Source organism: Alternaria alternata (genome assembly GCF_001642055.1).
Source record: "Alternaria alternata strain SRC1lrK2f unplaced genomic scaffold CC77scaffold_44, whole genome shotgun sequence".
NCBI lineage: Eukaryota > Fungi > Ascomycota > Dothideomycetes > Pleosporales > Pleosporaceae > Alternaria > Alternaria alternata.
This window is the reverse complement of record NW_017306233.1, coordinates 14417-35250: the sequence shown is the minus strand read 5'-3', so window position 1 is coordinate 35250 and position 20834 is coordinate 14417. Positions and strand designations below refer to the sequence as shown.

The 20834-nt window shown below is 53.4% G+C and overlaps 10 protein-coding genes across 10 annotated transcripts; 6 read left to right on the top strand and 4 right to left on the bottom strand.

The window, feature by feature from the left end:
* Positions 1 to 451: 451 nt before the first annotated feature.
* CC77DRAFT_951053 (Cloroperoxidase) lies at positions 452 to 1374 on the bottom strand (the record flags this gene model as incomplete). Its single annotated transcript, XM_018535357.1, has 3 exons — positions 452 to 627; positions 694 to 1206; positions 1260 to 1374. 3 exons carry the CDS (start codon positions 1372 to 1374, stop codon positions 452 to 454), a joined length of 804 nt encoding a protein of 267 aa, XP_018378811.1.
* Positions 1375 to 1915: 541 nt separating this feature from the next.
* Positions 1916 to 2809, bottom strand: CC77DRAFT_1045374 (hypothetical protein; the record flags this gene model as incomplete). The annotated part of the gene is made up of 2 exons (XM_018527395.1): positions 1916 to 1932; positions 2104 to 2809. 2 exons carry the CDS (start codon positions 2807 to 2809, stop codon positions 1916 to 1918), a joined length of 723 nt encoding a protein of 240 aa, XP_018378810.1.
* Positions 2810 to 3385: 576 nt separating this feature from the next.
* On the top strand, positions 3386 to 5234 carry CC77DRAFT_1100800 (hypothetical protein; the record flags this gene model as incomplete). Its single annotated transcript, XM_018530093.1, has 2 exons — positions 3386 to 4074; positions 4524 to 5234. The coding sequence occupies exons 1-2, from the start codon at positions 3427 to 3429 to the stop codon at positions 5232 to 5234; spliced, it is 1359 nt and encodes a 452-aa protein (XP_018378809.1). The 5' UTR covers positions 3386 to 3426.
* On the bottom strand, positions 5128 to 7393 carry CC77DRAFT_1026694 (hypothetical protein). The gene is made up of 3 exons (XM_018526311.1): positions 6804 to 7393; positions 5661 to 6669; positions 5128 to 5599 (listed from the first exon to the last, which is right to left on the bottom strand). Exons 1-3 carry the CDS (start codon positions 7061 to 7063, stop codon positions 5270 to 5272), a joined length of 1599 nt encoding a protein of 532 aa, XP_018378808.1. The 5' UTR covers positions 7064 to 7393; the 3' UTR covers positions 5128 to 5269.
* Positions 7394 to 7542: 149 nt separating this feature from the next.
* Positions 7543 to 8112, top strand: CC77DRAFT_1014859 (hypothetical protein; the record flags this gene model as incomplete). The annotated part of the gene is made up of 2 exons (XM_018523917.1): positions 7543 to 7614; positions 7678 to 8112. The coding sequence occupies 2 exons, from the start codon at positions 7543 to 7545 to the stop codon at positions 8110 to 8112; spliced, it is 507 nt and encodes a 168-aa protein (XP_018378807.1).
* A 1347-nt stretch (positions 8113 to 9459) lies between these two features.
* On the top strand, positions 9460 to 11055 carry CC77DRAFT_1100797 (hypothetical protein; the record flags this gene model as incomplete). The annotated part of the gene is made up of 1 exon (XM_018530092.1): positions 9460 to 11055. The coding sequence occupies exon 1, from the start codon at positions 9544 to 9546 to the stop codon at positions 11053 to 11055; it is 1512 nt and encodes a 503-aa protein (XP_018378806.1). The 5' UTR covers positions 9460 to 9543.
* Positions 11056 to 11267: 212 nt separating this feature from the next.
* Positions 11268 to 14654, bottom strand: CC77DRAFT_1100796 (alpha-glucosidase-like protein). Its single transcript, XM_018530091.1, has 4 exons — positions 14049 to 14654; positions 13300 to 13997; positions 12416 to 13246; positions 11268 to 12365 (listed from the first exon to the last, which is right to left on the bottom strand). The coding sequence occupies exons 1-4, from the start codon at positions 14272 to 14274 to the stop codon at positions 11397 to 11399; spliced, it is 2724 nt and encodes a 907-aa protein (XP_018378805.1). The 5' UTR covers positions 14275 to 14654; the 3' UTR covers positions 11268 to 11396.
* A 397-nt stretch (positions 14655 to 15051) lies between these two features.
* CC77DRAFT_671236 (Prp19-domain-containing protein) lies at positions 15052 to 16874 on the top strand. Its single transcript, XM_018532699.1, has 2 exons — positions 15052 to 15685; positions 15738 to 16874. The coding sequence occupies exons 1-2, from the start codon at positions 15195 to 15197 to the stop codon at positions 16660 to 16662; spliced, it is 1416 nt and encodes a 471-aa protein (XP_018378804.1). The 5' UTR covers positions 15052 to 15194; the 3' UTR covers positions 16663 to 16874.
* A 515-nt stretch (positions 16875 to 17389) lies between these two features.
* On the top strand, positions 17390 to 18962 carry CC77DRAFT_951109 (hypothetical protein; the record flags this gene model as incomplete). The annotated part of the gene is made up of 2 exons (XM_018535361.1): positions 17390 to 18754; positions 18807 to 18962. The coding sequence occupies 2 exons, from the start codon at positions 17390 to 17392 to the stop codon at positions 18960 to 18962; spliced, it is 1521 nt and encodes a 506-aa protein (XP_018378803.1).
* A 968-nt stretch (positions 18963 to 19930) lies between these two features.
* CC77DRAFT_951058 (protein tyrosine phosphatase) lies at positions 19931 to 20790 on the top strand (the record flags this gene model as incomplete). Its single annotated transcript, XM_018535359.1, has 2 exons — positions 19931 to 20255; positions 20357 to 20790. 2 exons carry the CDS (start codon positions 19931 to 19933, stop codon positions 20788 to 20790), a joined length of 759 nt encoding a protein of 252 aa, XP_018378802.1.
* Positions 20791 to 20834: the final 44 nt, after the last annotated feature.

Sequence of the window (20834 nt, the reverse complement as noted above, 5' to 3'; positions counted from 1 at the left end):
AGTTGCCTCCGACCTGTGTCCATTTATGTACGTTTCGTGCGGCGGCTCCGCAGTTAAGTACGGACCATATGCACAGTGAGCGCGCAGGTATTGCTGACCAGGTCACTGTTCAGTTCGTGCAGTGGGCGCATTTCCTTCGGCTTGTGGCTGGTACACGACTAGGAATGCGATCATTCATCGTGACTGGCAACTATTGGGCTGCTTCTGTGACGCGCTCCCTGTTGGCGCTATGTGTATGGGGTAAAATGCTTGGAATCCCACCGGATGATTGATCACAACTCCAATGGACGCAACGGAGACAAAACGATTCTCTCCAAAGAGATTACGATAGTGAGATGATGTATAACTATCTGCTGTCAGTGCAAGACCAAGGCAACACGTGTGTCTTATGGGATCTTGTGCACAACACTTCATGGTGGCCGGTTGAACCAGATCTGGCCGTGGCGGTCCTCTAGAACATTCCACCATGGAGATCGCGTTTGCCATGAGGAGAATCCTCAGCGGTTTCGCCACCAGTAAGTAGACTCGTCGCGTTGCGAATGATGTCTGTAGTAGCCATGATCTTCATGAGGGTGATCTCGTCCGTCTTCTGAGTCCAGCCCAACTCAAAAGGAAGACGCTCGTTCTCTGCCCAGTTGTCAGTTACTGCACCACCGCTCCTCGCACACGATTGCGCGTTGCCAAAGAACTTACCGAAGAAGTACTCCATCAACGTGCGGTTGACGGTACCGTCTTCTAATCTGCCAAAGGCAATGATAGGTGCCGAGACTTCACCCAAACTAAACTCCTCGGTGGAAGCAGTAAAGGTGTAGTTTGGGTTGGTTGCACGGCTCTCCAACTGGCGAAATATCTTGGAGTTGGCCAGCATTTCAGGTGTTACGGTCTCATCTGTCCACCACTTTCTTGATGTGTTGTATACAGTCTCATTGAAGACATGGTTGTTACCGAAGGCAGCATCAGTACGGGTAAGACTGGCATCGTGCTCAAGAACATTGTGGACGTTGAGCTGCTCTAGAGTGAAGAACGTAGCGTTTGGTTCAGGGTTTGCGATGATGGCTTGCTGCCACATGAGTGCGCCAAGTGAACCATTAAAGTTCAAGCCGTCCTTCAGGCCCTTAACGACGTTCTCCTTGGTGAAGTTGCGGCCATCGCGAGGAAGGAAACCGTGATTTGCTAGAGTGTTGAGCATCGGGCATGGGCCGCGGACTGCGCGTATCAGCTCTGAACCATAGCATGGTCTTTTTGGTGTGTACACTTACAGTCGTTTGTGGAGGCAGGCATCCAAGCGTGTGGATCTGGAGTTGCGGCACCATACTGGGGCCTCGCAGAAGCGAGCGCGGAAGTGCAGGCGGCAAGAACAGCAGTGAGCTTCATCATGAGGTTACCGATGGCGGTGTTCGTGAAATGGTGCTTTGTAGATGAGTTGGGTTGCAGTGGAAGCTGTGGTTGAAGTACGACTGATGAGAGCGGTGCCATCCCTTATATCTTCTCGAAGCCTGTTACGTAGACGACTTGTGGCTCCAAAAGTAACAATAAGTATCCACACGTATCCTTACGACATACGCGTAACAGTAGTTGCTAGGTTACAGCACCAGCTTCGCAACGAATACCAGATGATCATTTACAAAGCACCCGTATCCCAGGCGATGCAAGGCGGAAAGGGCTTGCAGCCGCACTTCCGGTGTCGATCCCAGATATGCTTAATCCAACGGTCCCAGAATTATTTGTTTCACAGACACATTTGGCCAATAAGATCTTTTCTAATTGCATAGGACAGCGCGAGGCGACGTCAAGTCTGGGGTACTAGTCGTATATCGGAAAGTGCACGGATCCGGGGCCGTGCATACGACGCCATACGAGAGCTTCGTTCTCGGTGTCGCACTCGCACTCGTACCATCACGCCCTCGGTGGCTCGTTACGCGAGCTGGCTCGCTACGCGCACAAGCAGTCTACAACTTCAGCAATACTATCGACACCTTGAAAAGAATGCCAGAACCGCGCGAAACATGACCACGTTTTTGTTGGCTCCAGAAGTGTGGCTACTACTCGCGACGCTGACACTTGTGGTACTGCTAGCACTGGCAACGTTGGCACTTGTCGTACTGCTAGTACTGGCGGTGTTGGTGCTTGTAATGCTGCTTCCTGAGACAACCGTTCGTGTAGCCTCCTCTTTCCAACCTGCTTCTTGAAATATCTTCAATAATCCCTTTCCACCGCAATATGTCGTCTTGTCTCCAGTGCAGGGAACGTTACAGTCGGTCTGATTCTTCGCCCATTGCCCGATGACGTAAGTGCCACACCAGCATTGATTGCCTTCCTGTACACCCGCGAATCTGTAGGTATCGCGATAGCAGGTGTCTTTGCAATCAGGGATGGTCAAGGATGCGTCTCCATTAGGGCTCATATTTTGGTCGAGAAGTGGGAATGTCGGATCTTCCACATAGCACCCTATGTCGGTCCAAGAAGTAGGAGAAGGAGTGACTGTAGATGAGGTTGCCGTGGTCGTAGTTGTAGAGATTGTTGAAGTCCATTTCGGTGGCTCGGTATCGACCCTCTCCTGCGTGAGAACGCAATATGATTGGAAGTTCCAAGGCTTACAGTCAAGGCCAACCGAAGGGTTCCATTTATGAAATAGCTCAGGACTAATGCCGAACATCTTGCGCGTCTCTTCACACGACAAATCCCAACCACCATCGAACCATTCGACACAGTCTTTGGCGGTCTCTGGATCCCACTGCAGGTTTGGTCGGCGTTCGGAAACGACCAGGCGAACGAGCTCCGCCAGAACGATGAAGGCTGTGAGCTTCATGTTAGACGGTATCGCAACGATGCAGGGTAGTGCGACCGATAGTCGAGATCGTGAAAGAGGTTTGTGTAGTACCACAGCAAGGAGCAGTGCGGGCGAGGAGCGATCGAGTGTATGCTACCGACAAGACTTTTTGGACCTCTTCGAGTACATCATTCGAATGAGCAACGCGATATTAGGTCCTCATACCAGTAATGGAGCTGAGTTTGATAGATCCAGGTCTGGGCCTACTGCGCCGCCTGCGCCGCATGCTCATTGCGCATCGTGAGATCCGAGGCCTGGGATATGCGGGTAAAGACGGTTCGCATACTGCGAAGGAATCGCAGCTTCCGTTTCTAGTTCCGCACAGGCGCTATCCGGATCTCCTCATATCGCAAATCCCAACGTGTCACCACGAAGGATCCGGGACGCTTCCGGAAACGGAAGGTGGATACGAACATAGGCTAATCATATGACTCCCTGATTCTTGGCAACCATCCGGGTTCCTGCATTAATTTTTGTTCGCATGCAGGTACAAATCACTCGTTTCGATGCTTCATTACGTATAGTTGTCGCTCGAATCTGTACACACACCAAGTTATCCACGCAACATCACCGTCGTCCGCATTCTTTGCTACGGCATGGCTACATTCCATCTTTTTCCACGACTCCCTGCAGAACTTCGTCTTCGGGTATGGGAGCTGACTGTGGAGCCTCGCACCGTCAAGGTTGGTTTCAAAAGCAGATATGAAGGAGAGCTTTGGCAGACCACAGCCTTATATTCAAAGACGCCCATACCAGCGCCACTTCAGACCTGCCGGGAGTCGCGGAACGCTGGATTATACCAGCGTTGTTTCACTGAGCTCTGTGTCCTTAACAGCAACAGGAAGAACGCGCAGAAAAAGTACCGCCGTGACGGATATGTGTGGGAAGGGCAATACAGCTATGTCTGGTGCAATCTGGATATCGACATGATTTACATCGACGGTTGGTTGTTTGAAGATTTCGAGAGTATTGCACATCTCATCAAACGACTGAAATTTTGGCGCAACATGGATGAATTTTGGAGGCGTCCGGCTGGCCCTGGCCCTGGTTGTGACGCCCTTCGCTGGTTCAAAAATGTGTCGGAGATTCACGTGGTGCTCGACGAATCGGACGATTTTGCGAGCTGGCATGGGACTTCCTATGAGGATCCCTGGCCTTGTGACAACGTCTTGTTCATAGACGAGAAGGAGGGCGAAGAGATGCGGATGATGGACCTGGAGTACAAATATGATCGTGAGGCCGAAGTATGGGACAGAAAGAAATGGGGCTGGAAACTATTCTATTGCTGTGGAGAGATGCTAAATAACGTCGACGAAGAAGGGGAAGATTGTCGAGCCAGTTTACACCATCGATCGCTGTATTATTACTCCTTATCTTGACAACACGTAGCGACGAAAGAATGGAACAAAGACCTCGGTATCTTTTCAATGCATTAGCAAAATCATTGGCAACCCGCGTCTCCATTTTGAGATCTTTTGCAAGATTCGATCAATGCAACGCAACCTCTCCCATTTTTTGTGCCTTCGGTCATGTGCCTATGAAAATGAACATGGAAATCTTCATGACTCCTGCCCACATTTTTCCCGCCTTGGCGTTCAGCCTCCGCCCGGGTATAACCGTCTAACCCCCCAGTTCACTGTCTCCCAACTTTCCGTCACTCCCAGTACCCTCACCTACATCCTGATCCTCGCAGTCGAGCACATCTTTGAAACAGTCCCTAACCTTCGAGCGTGCATCCACGATCTCGATCGCGTTGTCAGAACCGATCCACACATACCTCGAACTCTTCACACATTCTAACATGGCCACATTCCACCCATTCCCACGACTGCCGGCCGAACTCCGTGCTCAGATATGGCAAATGACAGTGGAGCCTCGTATAGTTGAAGTGCGCCTCAGGGTCCGGGGGAAATGGGGTGAGAAGACGTTCAACAAGTTGACTTCGCCTACACCTGTACCAGCACCGCTGCAGACATGTCGAGAATCGCGGAACGCTGGACTATACCAGCGTTGTTTCTCAGATATGCCTTGGCGCGGCGGCGCTGCGGAAGACGCAGAACCGCGCTACGTGTGGTTGAACCTGGATATCGACATGGTTTCCATCGGCTGGAGCCAATTCGAAGCCTTCAGGCCTGTTGCGCACCTTATCAAACGCCTGAGATTTACGCGCGACAATACCGATGAGTATTGGGCCCGTGGAGATGAACCCGACGAGCTTTGCCACTACAAAAACGTGTCGGAAATCCATGTGGTGCTTTGCGAAGGCAGCGAATTTGAGGAATGGCAATGGGCTGCGCAGGACTACACCTGGCCTTGCGGGAAGGAGAATGTGTTATTCATAGACTACGAACAGGGACAAGAGATGAAGTTGACAGACCTGGAGAACAAGTATGATCATTTCTGAGAAGCCAGTAGCAGAGAGCAGGATGATCATCCCACCTACTTCCTCCGCCCATGCTTAGCAATCAAACTCCTCGACTCACCACAGAGCCAAATATGCGGACCTGCCTCTCCATCCTTCAATCCATGCTCATTAATAATATTATCAATCTGTTTCGCTCGACCACGGTTCGCGCTCAGCGTCGTGAGGCCCTCAGCCCAGCCGTAAAGGAAGATGGATTGGTTGAGAAGACCAGAGGGACTTTCGAGTTCAGCAGCGACGGTGGCTGCTACGCTGGGGAGACTGGCGATGAGGGTGTCGATGTTGGGGGTCTTGATAACGATGGGGAGGGCCAGATGTGGGTGTGGAGGATAGTCGGAGAGGTTAGACTGATAACGTGTTAGTATCAGGGTTAACAATGGTATAATCATAAAGCTCGGATATACCCACCCATTCTTCCACAAGCCGTTCTCGCGACCACGAGGCGCAGTCGCCTTGTCCTAGCAGTATATCCGCTCTCAGCTTCTCCGTATCAGTCGCCAGAGTCTGCACGATAAGATTCATCTGGTCGGCAGCTTCGCGCGTGCACACCATGGGATGCGCGCCAATAGCAGGATACAGACGTGTTGGCAACAAGTGCTCCACAGCCTCCTCTTCAATCTGAGCGCGCACCTCTCCCGGATACCAGTCGAGTATCGGGCAAGGCTTGTGCGAGATATCCGAGATGAGCGCTAGTAGAATGGTGCAGTCGATATTCAGGGTATCGCTCAGCGCTCGCGATCGATCGATGAGCAGCCGTGGTAGCACGGCGTCTATCGACAGCGCGGGCGGTATGTCTTCTCCGCACTGTACTATCGCACCCGTCGCGCGTATCTTGTTGATGGTCATATCGATAGCTGGTGTCTTACCAGCAGAGATTCGTGTGAGGACGAAATGCACCTTGGGTGGCCGACCACGCACGGGATTTGCGCGCGCAGCTCGCGCAAGCTCGCGAGCATTTCGCACCACGTCGATCTGGTCTTCGTCGTCATCGTCGTCTTCAGGGGGCGGCGGCATGTCCTCGTCTTCGTCCGAGTCGGAGTCGTTCACCCAGCCCAGCTTTGCGAGATCGAATAGGATACGTTTCTCGGAGACGGTTGATACTCGTATCCATTCTGCGCCTTCTTCCGCGACGATGTCGACAAGTGCAGAAGTTTTGCTCTTGCCTTGGCTTCCTTTGGCTAGGCTGACGCCTTTTGTTGTGTTTTTACCACCGGGAGCTTTGTGTCGGTTCCAGAAGAAGTATTTTCGGAAACTTTGGATCCCTGATGTACGTTTTGCGGCGGCCCATAGGGCTTCGTAGTAAAGAAGGTTAGAAGATACGATGTAGTGACGGGCCTTCTCTTCATCCATGTTGGAGCCTGCGAGTTTCTTCAGGAAGGCGAGTTCATTGCGCATATCGTTGCGGAGATTTCGGTATCTGTTGTCGTTAGTGGTGTGAACGAGCGTGTTGGTTTGGTACTCTTGTAGTAGATATCGCGGCTAAGCTTACTGGTGGAGTGAATACCAGGGGATCATCCAGGCTATCTTGGATAGCACGATGACTGAACGTACTCGACTGGATTGTAGACTTTTCCAACCTTTTGCTTCTCTAGAACTGCGGCGATATAGGTTTCCACTTCGTTGTTGAGATGGTTGCCACGTGCCACTAGTCCTTGAATGGTAATTTCGAGTTCAGCTCTAGGAGTGGGCATCTTGTCATAGTCCGTCTTTTCCTCTAGCTTCATGTTGCCAAGGTCTTGCGCAACGGAGTCATTCATGGTGCCATTGTTGGCGTGGCCATTGTTGGTGTTTTGGTCGGCAGGCACGTCCATCCATTGTGAGATTGAAGGCAGTCCATCAGGCTTCTTGACTATTGGAGACTCCTTCAGAGCCAACAGGTCAGCGTCCGAATAGGTAGGCCCCCGCATTCTCGAGAGGCAAATGTATCAGATGCGGTTGATGTGTTAGGTAGACCAAGGCGTGTTTTGGAGGGTATCGCAGTTGAGTCTGAAGTTTTGAGATGAGACGGTTGAGCCGTGAGTCAACTACCTTGGCCGTGGAAGGTTCGAGGGAGTATTGAACAACGAGGAATGCTGCTGCTTGATAGGTCGGGAGTTGCTTCAGCCCTTTTTCCGGGTACCTGTCGCGCGGTACGGTGCCTAGGTGGGAGTGACGGTTTTGGCCTGGACCGATGTTCTCCCGAGCGACCCCGCCAAAAGTTGCCCGCCTACCGAACCCACAGGGCACCGACCATGCCTCATCGTCACCTTCACTCTCCCATTACCCCAGACACCCACCCACACCCGCCACGATGCCATACTTCGACACGAGCGCAGAGTGGTACGAGCAGTCGTCGCTCCTCCTCAAAGCGCGACCAACATCCGTATGCCAAGCTCCACCCTGCCGCACGCACGCGACACGGCCTCATCTAACCCATGCCTCCTAGACACGCATCACATCCAAATACTCGGTCCTAAAACCCACATCCTCCAAGATAAAGAAGCGCCAAAAGTACGACGAGAAGAGAGCCGCCCGACCCGCCGACACATCGCGTGCGTCTTCACCGCCGCCGCAATCGCAGAACCCCGAGGAAGTCACCGTCTTCTTTACGCTCAAGACGTACGATCCAGAGTCGGGCACATGTCTGCAGTATGAGACGAACAAGGGCGCCGAGGTCGGCCGGCTGATTGGCAATCTGGGGAGATTGGGGAGACACATGGCAGCGCTGCCGGAGACGATGGAGGATTTGAGCATGCCGGCTGGCGGAGAAGGCGCGTCTACACCGCAGGTCGACGAGGGTGGGGACGTCAAGATGGGTGGTGTACCTGCGGCTGGTACGGGCGGCGCGGGAGGCAAGAAGAAGAAGAAGGGAAAGAAATGAGCCGGGACTCGGTGCCATCACACTACCTTACACGCTGGACACCACGGGAGCATCGTCGCGACGCGCATAGCACGAGTGCCGCGAGCGGACACTATGAGACTGATATGGATGTCGGTGGCAATTGAATTGCTGATATAAAGGCGAGAGTGCATGTTGCGCGTGGCTACTGAATGAAGATACCCAATCCTGCTTCCAAGCTGTCTTTGCTTGATCTCGATTCCATGGCACTTTTGCTAACGGTCCAACTATCAATCCTTCAGTGCTGTATGACCTGCTTTGCCCGTTTGTCCGCCCTCTGCTTCGCGTTACACTCCTGCGTCTTCTCGCCTTCTGTCTTGCCGACAAGAACCCACTCGTCCTTGTCCTGTTCATCTACGTAGTGCGATTCATTCACGACCTCCCAGTTGCCGCTGCTGTCAACCCTCGTTTGATAAATCTCTACTTCCGCTTCTATGTGTAGGCCGGCGTTGCTGGCCCGATGAAAAAATTCTTCGAGCGGTGACTTTCCACGTCGCACTGTGTTGGTGCCAATGTTGGTGGACATCGTGGTGCCGCGGTGGTTGTGTGTTCTAGCTTCAGGCTGTGATATGGGCCAAGTGGGTGGATAGCCGAGGAATAGGCTAGGTAAATGAGTATATAACAACTTTGATGGTCACAAGTCTGCAGGTATTTGTGTAAGAATGGCTAGCTGACGGTACGCAGAGGTATATGTAATCGCCCGTCGTATTTCATTCAGTCATTGCAAAGTAGTCACAGCTGCCCAAACACGGTCGTGAATATCTAGTTCATTCATACAATGCCGCGCGCTTAGTAAGTGAATTGGGCGCTGTTCCCTTGACTCAGCTATGGTGTTTTATGCGTGGTGAGTGCATTCGCACGCTATCATCCAACAAACAGTTAGTGAAGTTCGATTGCTATTCACCAAATTGAGATGCCGAGGTTCGTCCAATCCCTCGTAGCTATGCATCTATCTTGCACTAGCCCGACGCAGCCTAGGCTAATCACTCTATCACAACCTCTACGGCTCTTGGATATGCTGCCAATCGAAGCGCGACAAAAAGTTGACACTGCAGACAAACACCGAGCCATGACACTCAACGGTGCGGTGTTTACTTGGCAAGGCAATCGCGTACCTCATTTGACGATGCCTATTCGACGGATTAATTACATTGCTGTACGATCGTACCAAGCCATTCGTGGTAGCAGGCAAGCGAGGGCCCGCTTTTCTTCGTGCTTCCATTCGTGGACGGCAGCGCAGCTGCCTAAGCGTGTTGGATTACTACTGCATCACATTGCTGTTTCCGGTTTGGATATAGCCTAGGCTGTGGTGCGACATCACATGAACAAGGGGCAGACAAGTCGCGAGATGACTTCCCCAACCCCCAAGCTACGGCTTCATCCCCTTGGGACTGCATAAAGACTTTACAGACCATGAGTGGCCGTCTCGACCGTAACCCGGATAACGGGTTTCCTGATTGGTACCAGCTTGTCTGCCCGGAGCTCAATCAAGCCATTCATATTGGACAGCGCGATGATTACAACTGCGACACGGCCTCACTTTTTAAGGAAAAAAACGAAGACTGGTTTTATCACGCGTTTGTCAAGCCTTTGTCGGATGCTCAGCGTGTTCAACACTTCTATCCTCCTGGTGGGGACCTTTTCGAACGTCTTCCAAACGAGATCCTTGATCAGATCCTCGATCACGTATTGCCACTGGACTGCTTCGACCGCCGTCGCGGACTCAAACACCTCGACTGGGGCCGCAATCCCAGTCCGAAATACGTCGACGAGATCCGTAACGCCCAAGCCACCCTCGATCACATCGCTGAGCTCTCTCTCAACTTCCTCGCGCTAGGCCTTTCTTCCGCTCGTATATGGCCGCTCGTGTTGAGCCGTATTCACCGTCTCTATCGGGAGAATTGGGTTGGCAGGAAGGTTGGTTTCCACCACGTCAAGGCGAGATTCACCAGCGAGCAGTGTCAGAACTATGGTATCGAAGAAACGTTCGAGACGCCCCTTGCTTCAGTTGACGATTGGAAATGGGACTGGACATGGCATGATCAAGATGAAAGATGGCTAGCTCTTACTGTTTGGAAGGACTGTCCTTCAGCTTCAGACCAGCAGGCCTTCAAGATGTGGATTTACGACCTGAAGAACAGACCGGACGACCTGAAGAATATCAAGCAGGATCTGATGCTGCGTCCCAAACCAGGTGCATATTCTAGGCGGAGAGTATGGGTGCTCCGCAACCTGACCACCAGACAATACGTGCGCTCGGATCAGTTGGAAGAAGAGCCTGATTCTGATCCGGCAGCTGACTGGGGGGACGACCCTAGATCCTATGAGCTGTTATCCGATAGGATGAAAAGAGTCGGGAAAACCTTCACAAAACGCGTGCTCTACAAACCGAAAAGGGAAAATAAACACGCGGAGCCAAAGACGGACGAGCAGTTTACCCTGGCCAACATCTTTCTCGTTCTCACTTGTAGCGGTGGTAACAGAGCGCCATCTGCGACTACTACTCCTACTACTATTTCAGAGGACCCACACTCGCCGGACAAGTATCTAGAATTCATACATGGTCCTTGGGCTGGTTGCGCATTCGAAGTAATTACTCTGGACGAACACGTCCTCACTCAGCAGCAGCAACCGCCCTCATCACCAGAGTCAAATGCACAACAGCCAAATACTGTATGGGTAGATGTGAGCAAGGAAGTCGTTGCTGATATCGCCAACCTGCGCTTCTGCATCCATAGGATGACGGATATGCGCAACTCTAGCCATAAATTGTATGTATCGCGTGATAACAAAACGGCGTATACGGTATACTGGGACGACTTTTGGGCCAAGGTGGCGAGCACGAGGAAGCTGCATCGGCAGTGGGTGGTCAAGACATGTCCGCCTCGTCCGTGGATAGACGAGAGTATGTATGCATCAATATAAAGACGTTCTCGCGAGAGTGTTATCTCTCTCCCCACCTAGAGAGCTCGGCCTTTACCGAACGATTATTCCTCTCCCACCTTTTTCGATTTCCACTTCAGCTCCAGCTCACTCTCGTCTCATGTCCCCCTCCCCTCCACATACTCACGGTAGTCTCAGCCTAAACCCCCTCTCAATCCTGCGGTAGTCACAAAATTCTGTTCGAAATCTCATATCGTCTTTAGCATCTCACTTGGATTAATTCCTGGAAGCGGCTGCTAATCGCGCTCCCATGTCATCTTCCCTTACTACATGCAATGGAAACATGGTCAACCCACAACCCCATCAATTCAACAACAACACCACTACGCCAAACCCCTCCTCGGCGCCTTACCCGAATAACCAGCTGCGCAATCGCCAAAGACATGTTCAAACTTTCCATCCAGCGCAACAGGACCCTGAAGACTCTGCTCGCAACCCAGCACAGTAATGTTCTTCACAACAACCTCAGTCTGGTATCCAAACTCACCGCTCATGCTGAATGCGCCATTGTCGTACGTAAAAGAGATCATGGACACGGCCGGCTGCTCAATGCTATCACCATCATCGAGGTACAGCGATCCCTCAGCTTGATTCGTCGCATTGGGCGCGATCCACAGTACGAAATCCTTCTTCCTGAGCTCCGTGGTTGTGTTTGCGGATTCGGCGCGGAGAGGCAAGATGGATCCGCCGCGGATGTGCAGGGGAATGGTGTCGAAACCGACGTCTGTGAGGTTGATCATCGAGCCGTGACCTTGGATGCGCTCGCCGGTCCAGTAGTCGTAGAAGATTTCGTTGGGCAGGTAGATGGACACGGAGGTCGAGTTTTCTTCCAATACAGGAGAGACGAGAATGGCGTCGCCGTAGAAGAATTGGTGCTCGATGGCGAAGGTGTTGGCGTCAGAGGGGTAGTGGAACCACAGGGGGTTCAGACTGGGTACACCCGTGGTGGTCTGGCGGTGGAACGCAGTGTAGAAGTAGTCGAGTAGTCTGTAGCGTACTGCAATAGCATTCCTGGCTGCGGCTGTGGTTAATGGCCAGCGGTAGTATTCTTGGTCAATTGACGTGTCGCCAGCGTGGTTTCGCATGAAGGGGTAGAAGGCACCAAGTGTTGCCCAACGTGCACAGAGGGTTTCCGTGGTGTTACCGGCAAAACCGCAGATATCGGGGCCGACCATGGGAATCTGGTAGATGGAGTTGAAGTTTAAGATGCCGGCGATTGAAAAGCGGTATTGCGCCCATTCCGAGACGTTGTCGCCGAGCCATTTTCCTAGGTATGTGCCAAGACCGACGAACTGGATCTCTTGTTAGCTACATAGCGTCTGGTGATATGCTGAGAACTTACAGTAGAGCGGGTGATGATCAATGGACGGCGCTCGGGACGGCGCATAAGCATACTCTTGTGCGAAGCAATCGACATCATCGAACCCCAGAAGTTGTGGGTGTCGTAGTGGTACGTTCCGTCGTAGTTCTGGATATCAGTATCGAGCGTCTTGTTGCTGATAGATCCAGCGGCGTTCGCAATCTGGTACTCCGGGTTGATCAAGTCGCGGCCAGGAAGACCGGGGTGTGCAGCAAGGTCAGCAGTGTTGTTGGAAGCTTGACGCTTGACGTTGGAAAGCTTCTTGAGCTGAGCGCTTGATCGGCGAACCGCGCTAGAGTTGGATTGAGGCTGGAAGTCTGCTGGGAAGCCAGGGATCTGGCGACCGTCAGCGGAGGTGCGGACTGGTGGTGGCTTGGGAGGGTTCTTGGACTCCTCAGAATAGGCCTCGGGGTCGAGGCAAGGGTACGGGCAGAAGTTTGCAGGCTCGTTCATGTCGTTCCAGAGGCCATCGATGTCAACACCAGTTGCCGGGTCGAAGAACGAAGCGAACTGCTCGTCCCAGTACTGCTGTGTGTTGGGGTGGAACCAGTCAGGGAATACCGTGGGACCTGGCCAGACAGCACCCTCAAAGAAAGAGCCGTTAGGACGCTTTTGAAACACGTCAAGCGCAGCTCCGTTGTTGTAGCCGTCGTAGTCACCACTCCAGACAGCGGAGTTGACCATCATGATGTAGTGCTGCTGGTGAGCGTGGATGTAATCAACGAGTTGGCGGACAAGGTCAAGCGGGTAACGCTCTGGATCCAGGGTGAACAGGCGGCGGAGCTCCATGTAGTCAATATCCGTCCACATGGTCTAGATAATGTCAGCAAAAATATAAAATGGCGATTCGGCAGTTCAGAACTCACCTCTAGAGGTATGTCCGCAGCAGAGTAGTTGGCAACAACCTCGGCAACTTGCCAGACATCACGGTAACCGTACTTGCACTGGTGGGAACCAAAACCCCAGTACGGCATCATGGCAGGAAGGCCGGAAAGAGCGGAGTACTGGGTTGCGACTTCCTTTGGTCCAGGACCAGCAAGGAAGTAGAAATCAAGGATACCACCAAGGGTGTTGTACTCGAGGTACTGACCCTCGGAGTCGTCGATCTTGATGTCCATGCCCTCGGAGCTGGCCAAGAAGACACCATGGGTTCCGTTCTCACCGCGGTGATCGAAGTAAATTGGGTGAGCTCCGTAAAGGTTGGACCCTTCTGGGGTGCCGTAGGCATCTCGGTTCCAGAGAGTACGGGTGTAGTTGGTGGTGTTTAGGTGGAACGGATCTGTCGATTCACCAAGACCGTATAGGTTTGGAGAAGGAGGCAGAGCGGTCCTCAGACGGAGGAACTGTGACTCAAAGACAAGAGATGCAGCCGACGTGTCGAAGAGGGTCTCGTTGGTCTCCCTACGCGTGATGGCGAACGAGAAAGGGCTGTCGGTCCAGGTGAATGCCAGAGCAGAGTCTTCCGGGCTGACACCCTCACTGCCGGAAGGACGCGGCCAGACAGACTCTTGGATCTGGAAGACCTGTTCGGCGGCGTCGAAGATCTTGACATGGAGTCGGTCGGCTGTGGACTGTTAGCATAGAGCCGATGAATAGCGAAGCCAACGCAACGTACCAGTCTGATACTCGACTTCCAACTTCAGGTCAGTCAAGTCCTCGCCATAAACATTGCAAGCGGCGCCTGCAAGGCTGAGGTCTGCGGTGACCCTGGAGCCATCATCTTGGAGATTGCTGGCGGTATATCCGGGGCATCCCTCAAGCGACGAGCTCTGTCGTTGAACAAGCGAACCCGCAAGTGCGGGTACCGCTGTTCCAAGAGCTAAAAGTCCTTTGGTGATCATGGTGCCTGATGGAATTGAAAAGAGCAGGACCTTGGTAGGATGCTGATCCGTCGAGGGAGCGATGTCCTTCTTATACACAAACCTATGCAGCCCGTGTACGCTAGTCTGTGGCACTACAACAACAAGGCATGCATCGTGATCTCGGTTCGGACTTACCGTTTACATAACTAGAGTAGGCGGATATGCACCCAAGACGCGCTCCCCCGCAGTACCGTCATAGAGGAGGTCGCTCTTGCATGGCTTGGCAACGATGCGAGAGCCATAGATGGAGCGAGGCGGGGTCATTGGTTCCGCAGGGGGACACTATAATTGCTTGATTTCCCGGAGACCTTCCGGTTTGGGGCTGAAAATGGTGAGAGGCGAAAAAGTCTGGGGTAAATGATCCAGTTTGTTTACTCGGATGCGAAGCGCGATGCAAGCGCGTGGGCGTTGATTCGTTGAATGTCGGGAGTGGGAGATGCCGGTCCGACTTCGCATGCCGACGCGCCCTCGTGCCTCCGCTCGCCAAGAGGACGGCTGGAGATGCGAAAACTAGAGTTTGGTGGCATGGAACGAGTGGCCGGACCGAGACGTCAAATCTTCGGGGCAAGTAATGTGACTTGGACAGTCGAACAGCTATGGCTTCCAGAATCATGCCTGTCGGCACAAATAAACGAAAAGCCTGGGTTAGCACATGCACTGACGGCTGCTAAGTGGTTGGCTTTGAGCAAGTAGAACCACAGACATAAGACAAGACGCAACATGCTAGCCTTCACAGAACGAAGACTCTCGATGATGGGAAAGAGAGCTTCTACCTAGTCCCTCGTGGAGCATCTTGGACGTGGACGCGCACGGTCCAAACTACTAGCGCGCTTCAATCCCAAGACCGAAAAGTTAACGAACGCGACAGCATCAACCACCAACACGCTAATCCCGCAACCATGCTCTGCGCAATCTCTGGCGAAGCTCCCCGCGAACCCGTTGCCTCGCGCAAATCGGGCAACGTCTTCGAAAAGCGCCTCATCGAAGCCCACATCTCAGAACACCACACCGACCCCGTTACTGGCGAGGATCTCGCGACGGAGGACCTCATCGAGCTCAAGTCGCCCAATGTCGTCACTCCGCGCGCGCCCAACTTCACCTCGATACCGGCCATGCTCAGCGCCTTCCAGAACGAGTGGGATGCGCTGGTTCTGGAGACGCATACGCTCAAGCAGCACTTGGCGCAAACGAGGCAGGAGCTGAGTACTGCGCTGTACCAGAACGATGCGGCGACGAGGGTCATCGCGCGGATATCCAAGGAGAGAGACGAGGCGCGCGAGGCATTGTCCAACGTCACCATCAGTGGAGGCGGCCAGGGCGATGCCATGCAGGTGGACGGCCAGGGCCTGCCTCAGCAGCTTGTAGCTCTTGTGGAAGAGACACAGCAAGAGTGAGTTCCCTTGCAGTCGAATGACGCCATCAACATGAGCTAACATACACAGACTCTTCGGCACCCGACGAAAGCGACCTGCGCCGGCAGACTGGACCTCTGGGGACGCCATTTCCAACTACGACGTTGCCAAGACGACCGAATCTCTATACCCAGGCAGCACCAAGATTGCGGTCAACGAGGCACAGAATGTGCTGTTCGGTGGAGCGGATGGCACCACGGGCGTCTACTCACTGACCCAGGGCAAGGTCCTGGAGACATTCAATGCAGGCAGCGCAGTCACATCGGTGGCATGGTGGGGAGAGCGCGCGCTTGTTGGAACATCGGCAGGCACAGTCAAGGTGTTCTCCAACGGGGATGACGTTGCGCAAATAGCTTCTCACGCCGGAGCTGTCACGTCCATGTCCGTACATCCCAGCGGCAAGATGCTCGCAACCGCCGGCGCCGACAAGCGATACGCCATCCACGAACTTACAACCTTCAAGACGGTCTCGCAAGTCTACGTCGAAGCCGAGATCACATGCGTCTCGTTCCACGTAGACGGCATGCTTTTCTTCATCGGAAGCTCCGACGGCAACATCCGCATCTACGACATCAAGACTGGCACACAAATGGCCGAACTCGCAACTTCGGCTCCCGTCGTCGATCTCAAGTTTTCTGAAAACGGAACTTGGTTCGCCGTCGTACAGGAAAACTCGTCCAGTGTCGCGATTTGGGACATCAGGAAGCAGGCTGCCATCCACACGCTTGAATCTGGCAGCCCGGTTAATAGCGTTAGCTGGGATTACACCGGCCAGTTCTTGGCAATTGGTGGAACTGGCAGTGTTTCGGTGCAGCAGTACACCAAGGCGACGAAGAGCTGGGCTGAGCTCGTCAGGAAGGCGGCGCCGGCAAAGGATGTCGCTTGGGGTGGCAGGGCCGAGAATGTTGTGGCGCTGACTACCGAGGGTGGTTTGGCAGTGCTGACAGCGCCTTAGCCAGAGAATCGGTCTGAAGGTATACTCCATCACTTTTAATAGTCTTCCGTTAGCGGGAACTTGATCGACTACCTCGAGGGTATTCCATGATGTGTGGGGCAATCTAGAAGCTATGCGCATGCATTTGAGGACGTTGCTAGTGCATGAAGGGCGATATGGCGTAAATTGGTTTGTAGCATTACTGTAGACGACGGGAAAATCGGGTCGTCTCCGAGACCATCAATCTGAATATCATGTTTCCATATGCTGAAAAACACTACGTCACGATCCATCTCACATGTGCAAGCGAGGCAATTGCGATGGCGTCAGGAGCAATCAAGTCGCAGAAGATGCGAGAAGAGTGTCGAAGAATAGTCGGTGACTGATTTGTGCGGGTATACGGTGAGGTGAAAGGGTTGAGAGGATTGACGTTGGATGGTTTGTCATGTTGCACAGATGTCCAATGTTCCCAGCGCCACCACAGTTTCGCCGAAGTCAGCACCCCAACGGCACCAGACGGGCCCAACCCTCGCTCAACCTCAGCTCGGTGCTGTCGATTCCGACTGCGACTCCACCCACATCCACCCACGGCCGCACACTCTCCCTCACATCCGGCATGGACGGAGAAGCACTGCCTTTTGGGTATACGCACAGACAGCAGAAGGTGAGTGCCGCTGGCGGTTGTACCCAGCGAGTGAGCGGAGAATAGGCGCTGATAGAGAACGTCACGTAGCGCTCACATGCCCAAATGGACCAAGAGGAAGCTTCTGGCCCGCATGCCTTTTTCGAATACGACCCTTTTGGCAATAGGAACAACCGCGAAGCTCCACCGCCAACCTACCACATTGACGACGACGATGACGATGACGACAGACAACATATTCCAGGAAACGGAAACTACTACGAGCCTCCCACACGCTACCATTTCGGCCTCGAAGCAGCACCCCATTTCGGCCGCGAAGCAACACCAAGCTTTGAGTCGGCATTACGATCGCATGCCCGGCCGCCCCTTGAGCGCGCCGATTCCAGCGCCAGTGCCGAACACTCACGTACTGCCGGCCTGTACCTCCCGCGCGTCCAACACATGGCGTCTTCAGCAACACGGCGGTTTGCAGGGGATGGCTTCGATTACAGGCGGCCCGCTGGCTCGGCACAGCAGTCGCAAGCAACAGCATCGGTGGACTTGACAGGGGATGATGACATGGACGAGGACGACACCATCCATGTGAGGCAGGACGACACCATCCATGTGAGGCAGGACAACAACGTCATCGATCTCACGGCTGATGATTCGGGTTACGGTGCAAGCCACGACGGCCAAATACCTCACCAAGCGCGAGAACCACGACGGGAGAGGGAGAGGCAAAGAGAACAGCAAGAGTCGCATAGCCATCGTAATCGCCGACACGCGCCTCGCTTACCGCGGGGGATGGACATCATCATCGACCTGGACAACGGGGACGAAGAGTGGAATGTCGATGCACCAGCACCAGGACAAGCGCCGAGTTCACCAGAGATTGAATTCATATCCTCCCGCACCATACCGGGTGGCCGCCGCCCCCATGGCTCTCTCTCTCCCCTGCCCAACGGCCTCCCCCGCGACAACTCAGATGGCGACGAAGAGGTGGAATTCCTCCGCGCAAACGCCCTCCCCGAGCACGAACAACGCCGTCGCCAAGCAAACGAGCAAATGGACAATGTCCTCGACCTCTTCACACTAAACGGGCGCTTCACACACCTCCGCGCACAGATCGAACGGTTTCACGACCAGGTCAATCGGACGAGAACGCAGTTTGGGAACCAACAGGAGCCAGTGGCGCCTTCGAGGAGCGCGTCGAGGGGACGTGCACCACATATTAGAGTCGGAGTTGGCGCTTTCATGGCGCCCGTCATGGACTTTGAGATGGTGGGTTTCGAAATTGGTCCCCGTGGGGGCAGGGAGGCACCGCCTCCACCGCCAACGTATACTGCGCCGCCAAAGGCACCTGAGGGTTTTACGAGGAGTCCCGAAGAGGACGGGGGTGCGCTGGTGTGTCCCAATTGCGAGGACGAGCTGTGTGTTGGGGGAGACGAGACAAAGAGGCAGGTGTGGATTGTCAAGGGATGCGGCCACGTAAGTTCAATACGACGGAGATGGAGAGAACAGCCAACTGATGATTACTCAGGTTTACTGCGGTGAATGCACGACCAACCGATCGTTGAAGCGCAGCGCAAAGGGCAAGGAGAGACCGGCGAATACGCTTCCTTTCAAGACTTGCGTAGTTGATGGCTGCGACAAGAATGTGACGAACAAGAAGAGCATGATTCAGGTCTTCTTGTAACTGGGGAAGCTTCATTGCAACTCCAGAGGCGGATACCTTTGACGAACCTTCTCATCTCTCCTATCTCGGCTCAGTCATGGTTGGGTGTTTTGACGATACCCTTGCTTGCATCATCTCAGTTTGCGCAATCATCATATCTAACTCGCATTTGTTGCATTTGCATAGCACGGCGTTCCTTTTTTTTTACTTTTTTTTTCGGTGAATGTTCATGGGTGGTCTGCTTCCTCTAGGATGCTGGTTATCCCCAATGAAAGAGAAGAAAAAGGGCGGGGTTGGATATGGAAGGTCTAACTACTGTACAATGAAAGATGCAAAGCCGCGGCTTGATGGGCTTGCATGGGCTTCGGAAAACATTGAGAGTGTGAGAGAGGCGGTAGGGAGGTTGGGGGATGTCTCGGTTCATTGCCATTCTTTCGTAGTCTAGTATGCATTTGAACATGATCACCGTCTGTCCATTGATTATCACAGCTTGAATACAAGAAAGACGAGGTGTTTGGGAAGTGCGTCTGCATTGAGCTTGTTCTACCAAGTCATTCGACTGCTTCGCCGTTGCCCTGTTGTGTCTCAACACGACTCACTTCCCGTAGTGATTGTCATGACGATGTCTAGACGAGTGACTCATATGTTTGATCTGGTTTGATTTGTTTTAATCCCAAGCAGCGTTTACAGCTTAGATGATGAGAATCCGATGATCGCACCCCTGGAAATCTACGAGAAGATTGACGTATGATGATCTCATCCCACATGGCACAAGCCGGCATCAGCCGCGCCAAGACGTCAGGGTCTCTCAGGTACGCGAGCCGAGGCCATACGAGAAATGCCAGCTTGCATGCCCATCAGCGAGCCTCAGGTACACACACACACCGTCGTCACCTCGTCATTACCTCCGAGGCTGCATCTCGCTCCTTCCATTCTCGAACGAATCCACTCACTGCAATCGAGTCTGCAGCACACACACACACAAAACAATGTCCGCCAAATCTACACCAGCAAAGGCCGCCAGCGCGCCAAATGACCAGCGACCCGCCAAACAATCCGGGGCGAAGAACGCATACCTTCTCGCCTATAATGCCGCCTCTGCAGCACTGTGGGCAGGCGTGCTGTACCAGACCGTGACGATCGGTGCGAACGAAGTGGTCAATGCACAAAAGGCCGGCGCGTTCTTTGGCAGCGACGACTGGTTCACCGCAACGCGACGGGGACTGGCGAGCGGGAAGGTGTATGATGGTCTCGAGGGATACACGAGGACTGTACAGACGCTCGCTGGATTGGAAGTCTTGCACAGTCTAGTTGGTACGTGTTGTCATCTATCTCCCATTTAACATATCTCTTCTTCTCTCGTTTTACACCATAAAGATGAGATTTTGACGACCAGCTAACAACTACAATTACAGGCCTCGTTCGCGCCCCGCTCCTAACAACCCTCATGCAAGTAGCCTCCCGCTTCCTGCTCGTACACCTCATCGCCTCGCCTCCTGCGTTCCCTCTATCTACACGCCACTCCCCCGCCTACGCTACCATGCTGCTTGCCTGGAGCGTAACAGAAGTAATACGCTACTCGTACTTTGTCTTCTCGCTGTCTGGGCTTGGAGTGCCCAAGCTGTGGACTTGGCTGCGGTACAACACTTTCTTGGTTCTGTATCCGTTGGGTATTGCGAGTGAGTGCTGGTTGGTGTATAGCGCGATTCCGCTGGCAAAGGAGAGGAATGAGATGTTTGCTTATGCGCTTTGGGCGATACTGGCGGTTTATGTGCCGGGCTCGTATATTTTGTTCAGCCATATGTTGGCGCAGAGGAGGAAGATTGCGAGGCAGAATAAGAGGGTGTGATTAGCGTTTTGGAAGAGCGGGTCATGGTGGGATGGGAGAGAAGT

Bases quoted from the DNA above. Each gene is read 5' to 3' on its own strand.
- CC77DRAFT_1026694 (XM_018526311.1), bottom strand. From the start codon at position 7,063: ATGGACGTGCCTGCCGACCAAAACACCAACAATGGCCACGCCAACAAT. The intron at 6,670-6,803 runs GTACGTTCAGTC...TAACGACAACAG, and splicing joins AAAGTCTACAATCCAGTCGA to ATACCGAAATCTCCGCAACG. The intron at 5,600-5,660 runs GTGGGTATATCC...ACACGTTATCAG, and splicing joins AACGGCTTGTGGAAGAATGG to TCTAACCTCTCCGACTATCC.
- CC77DRAFT_1100796 (XM_018530091.1), bottom strand. From the start codon at position 14,274: ATGATCACCAAAGGACTTTTAGCTCTTGGAACAGCGGTACCCGCACTT. The intron at 13,998-14,048 runs GTACGTTGCGTT...AACAGTCCACAG, and splicing joins GGAAGTCGAGTATCAGACTG to CCGACCGACTCCATGTCAAG. The intron at 13,247-13,299 runs GTGAGTTCTGAA...GACATTATCTAG, and splicing joins CTGCGGACATACCTCTAGAG to ACCATGTGGACGGATATTGA.
- CC77DRAFT_671236 (XM_018532699.1), top strand. From the start codon at position 15,195: ATGCTCTGCGCAATCTCTGGCGAAGCTCCCCGCGAACCCGTTGCCTCG. The intron at 15,686-15,737 runs GTGAGTTCCCTT...TAACATACACAG, and splicing joins GTGGAAGAGACACAGCAAGA to ACTCTTCGGCACCCGACGAA.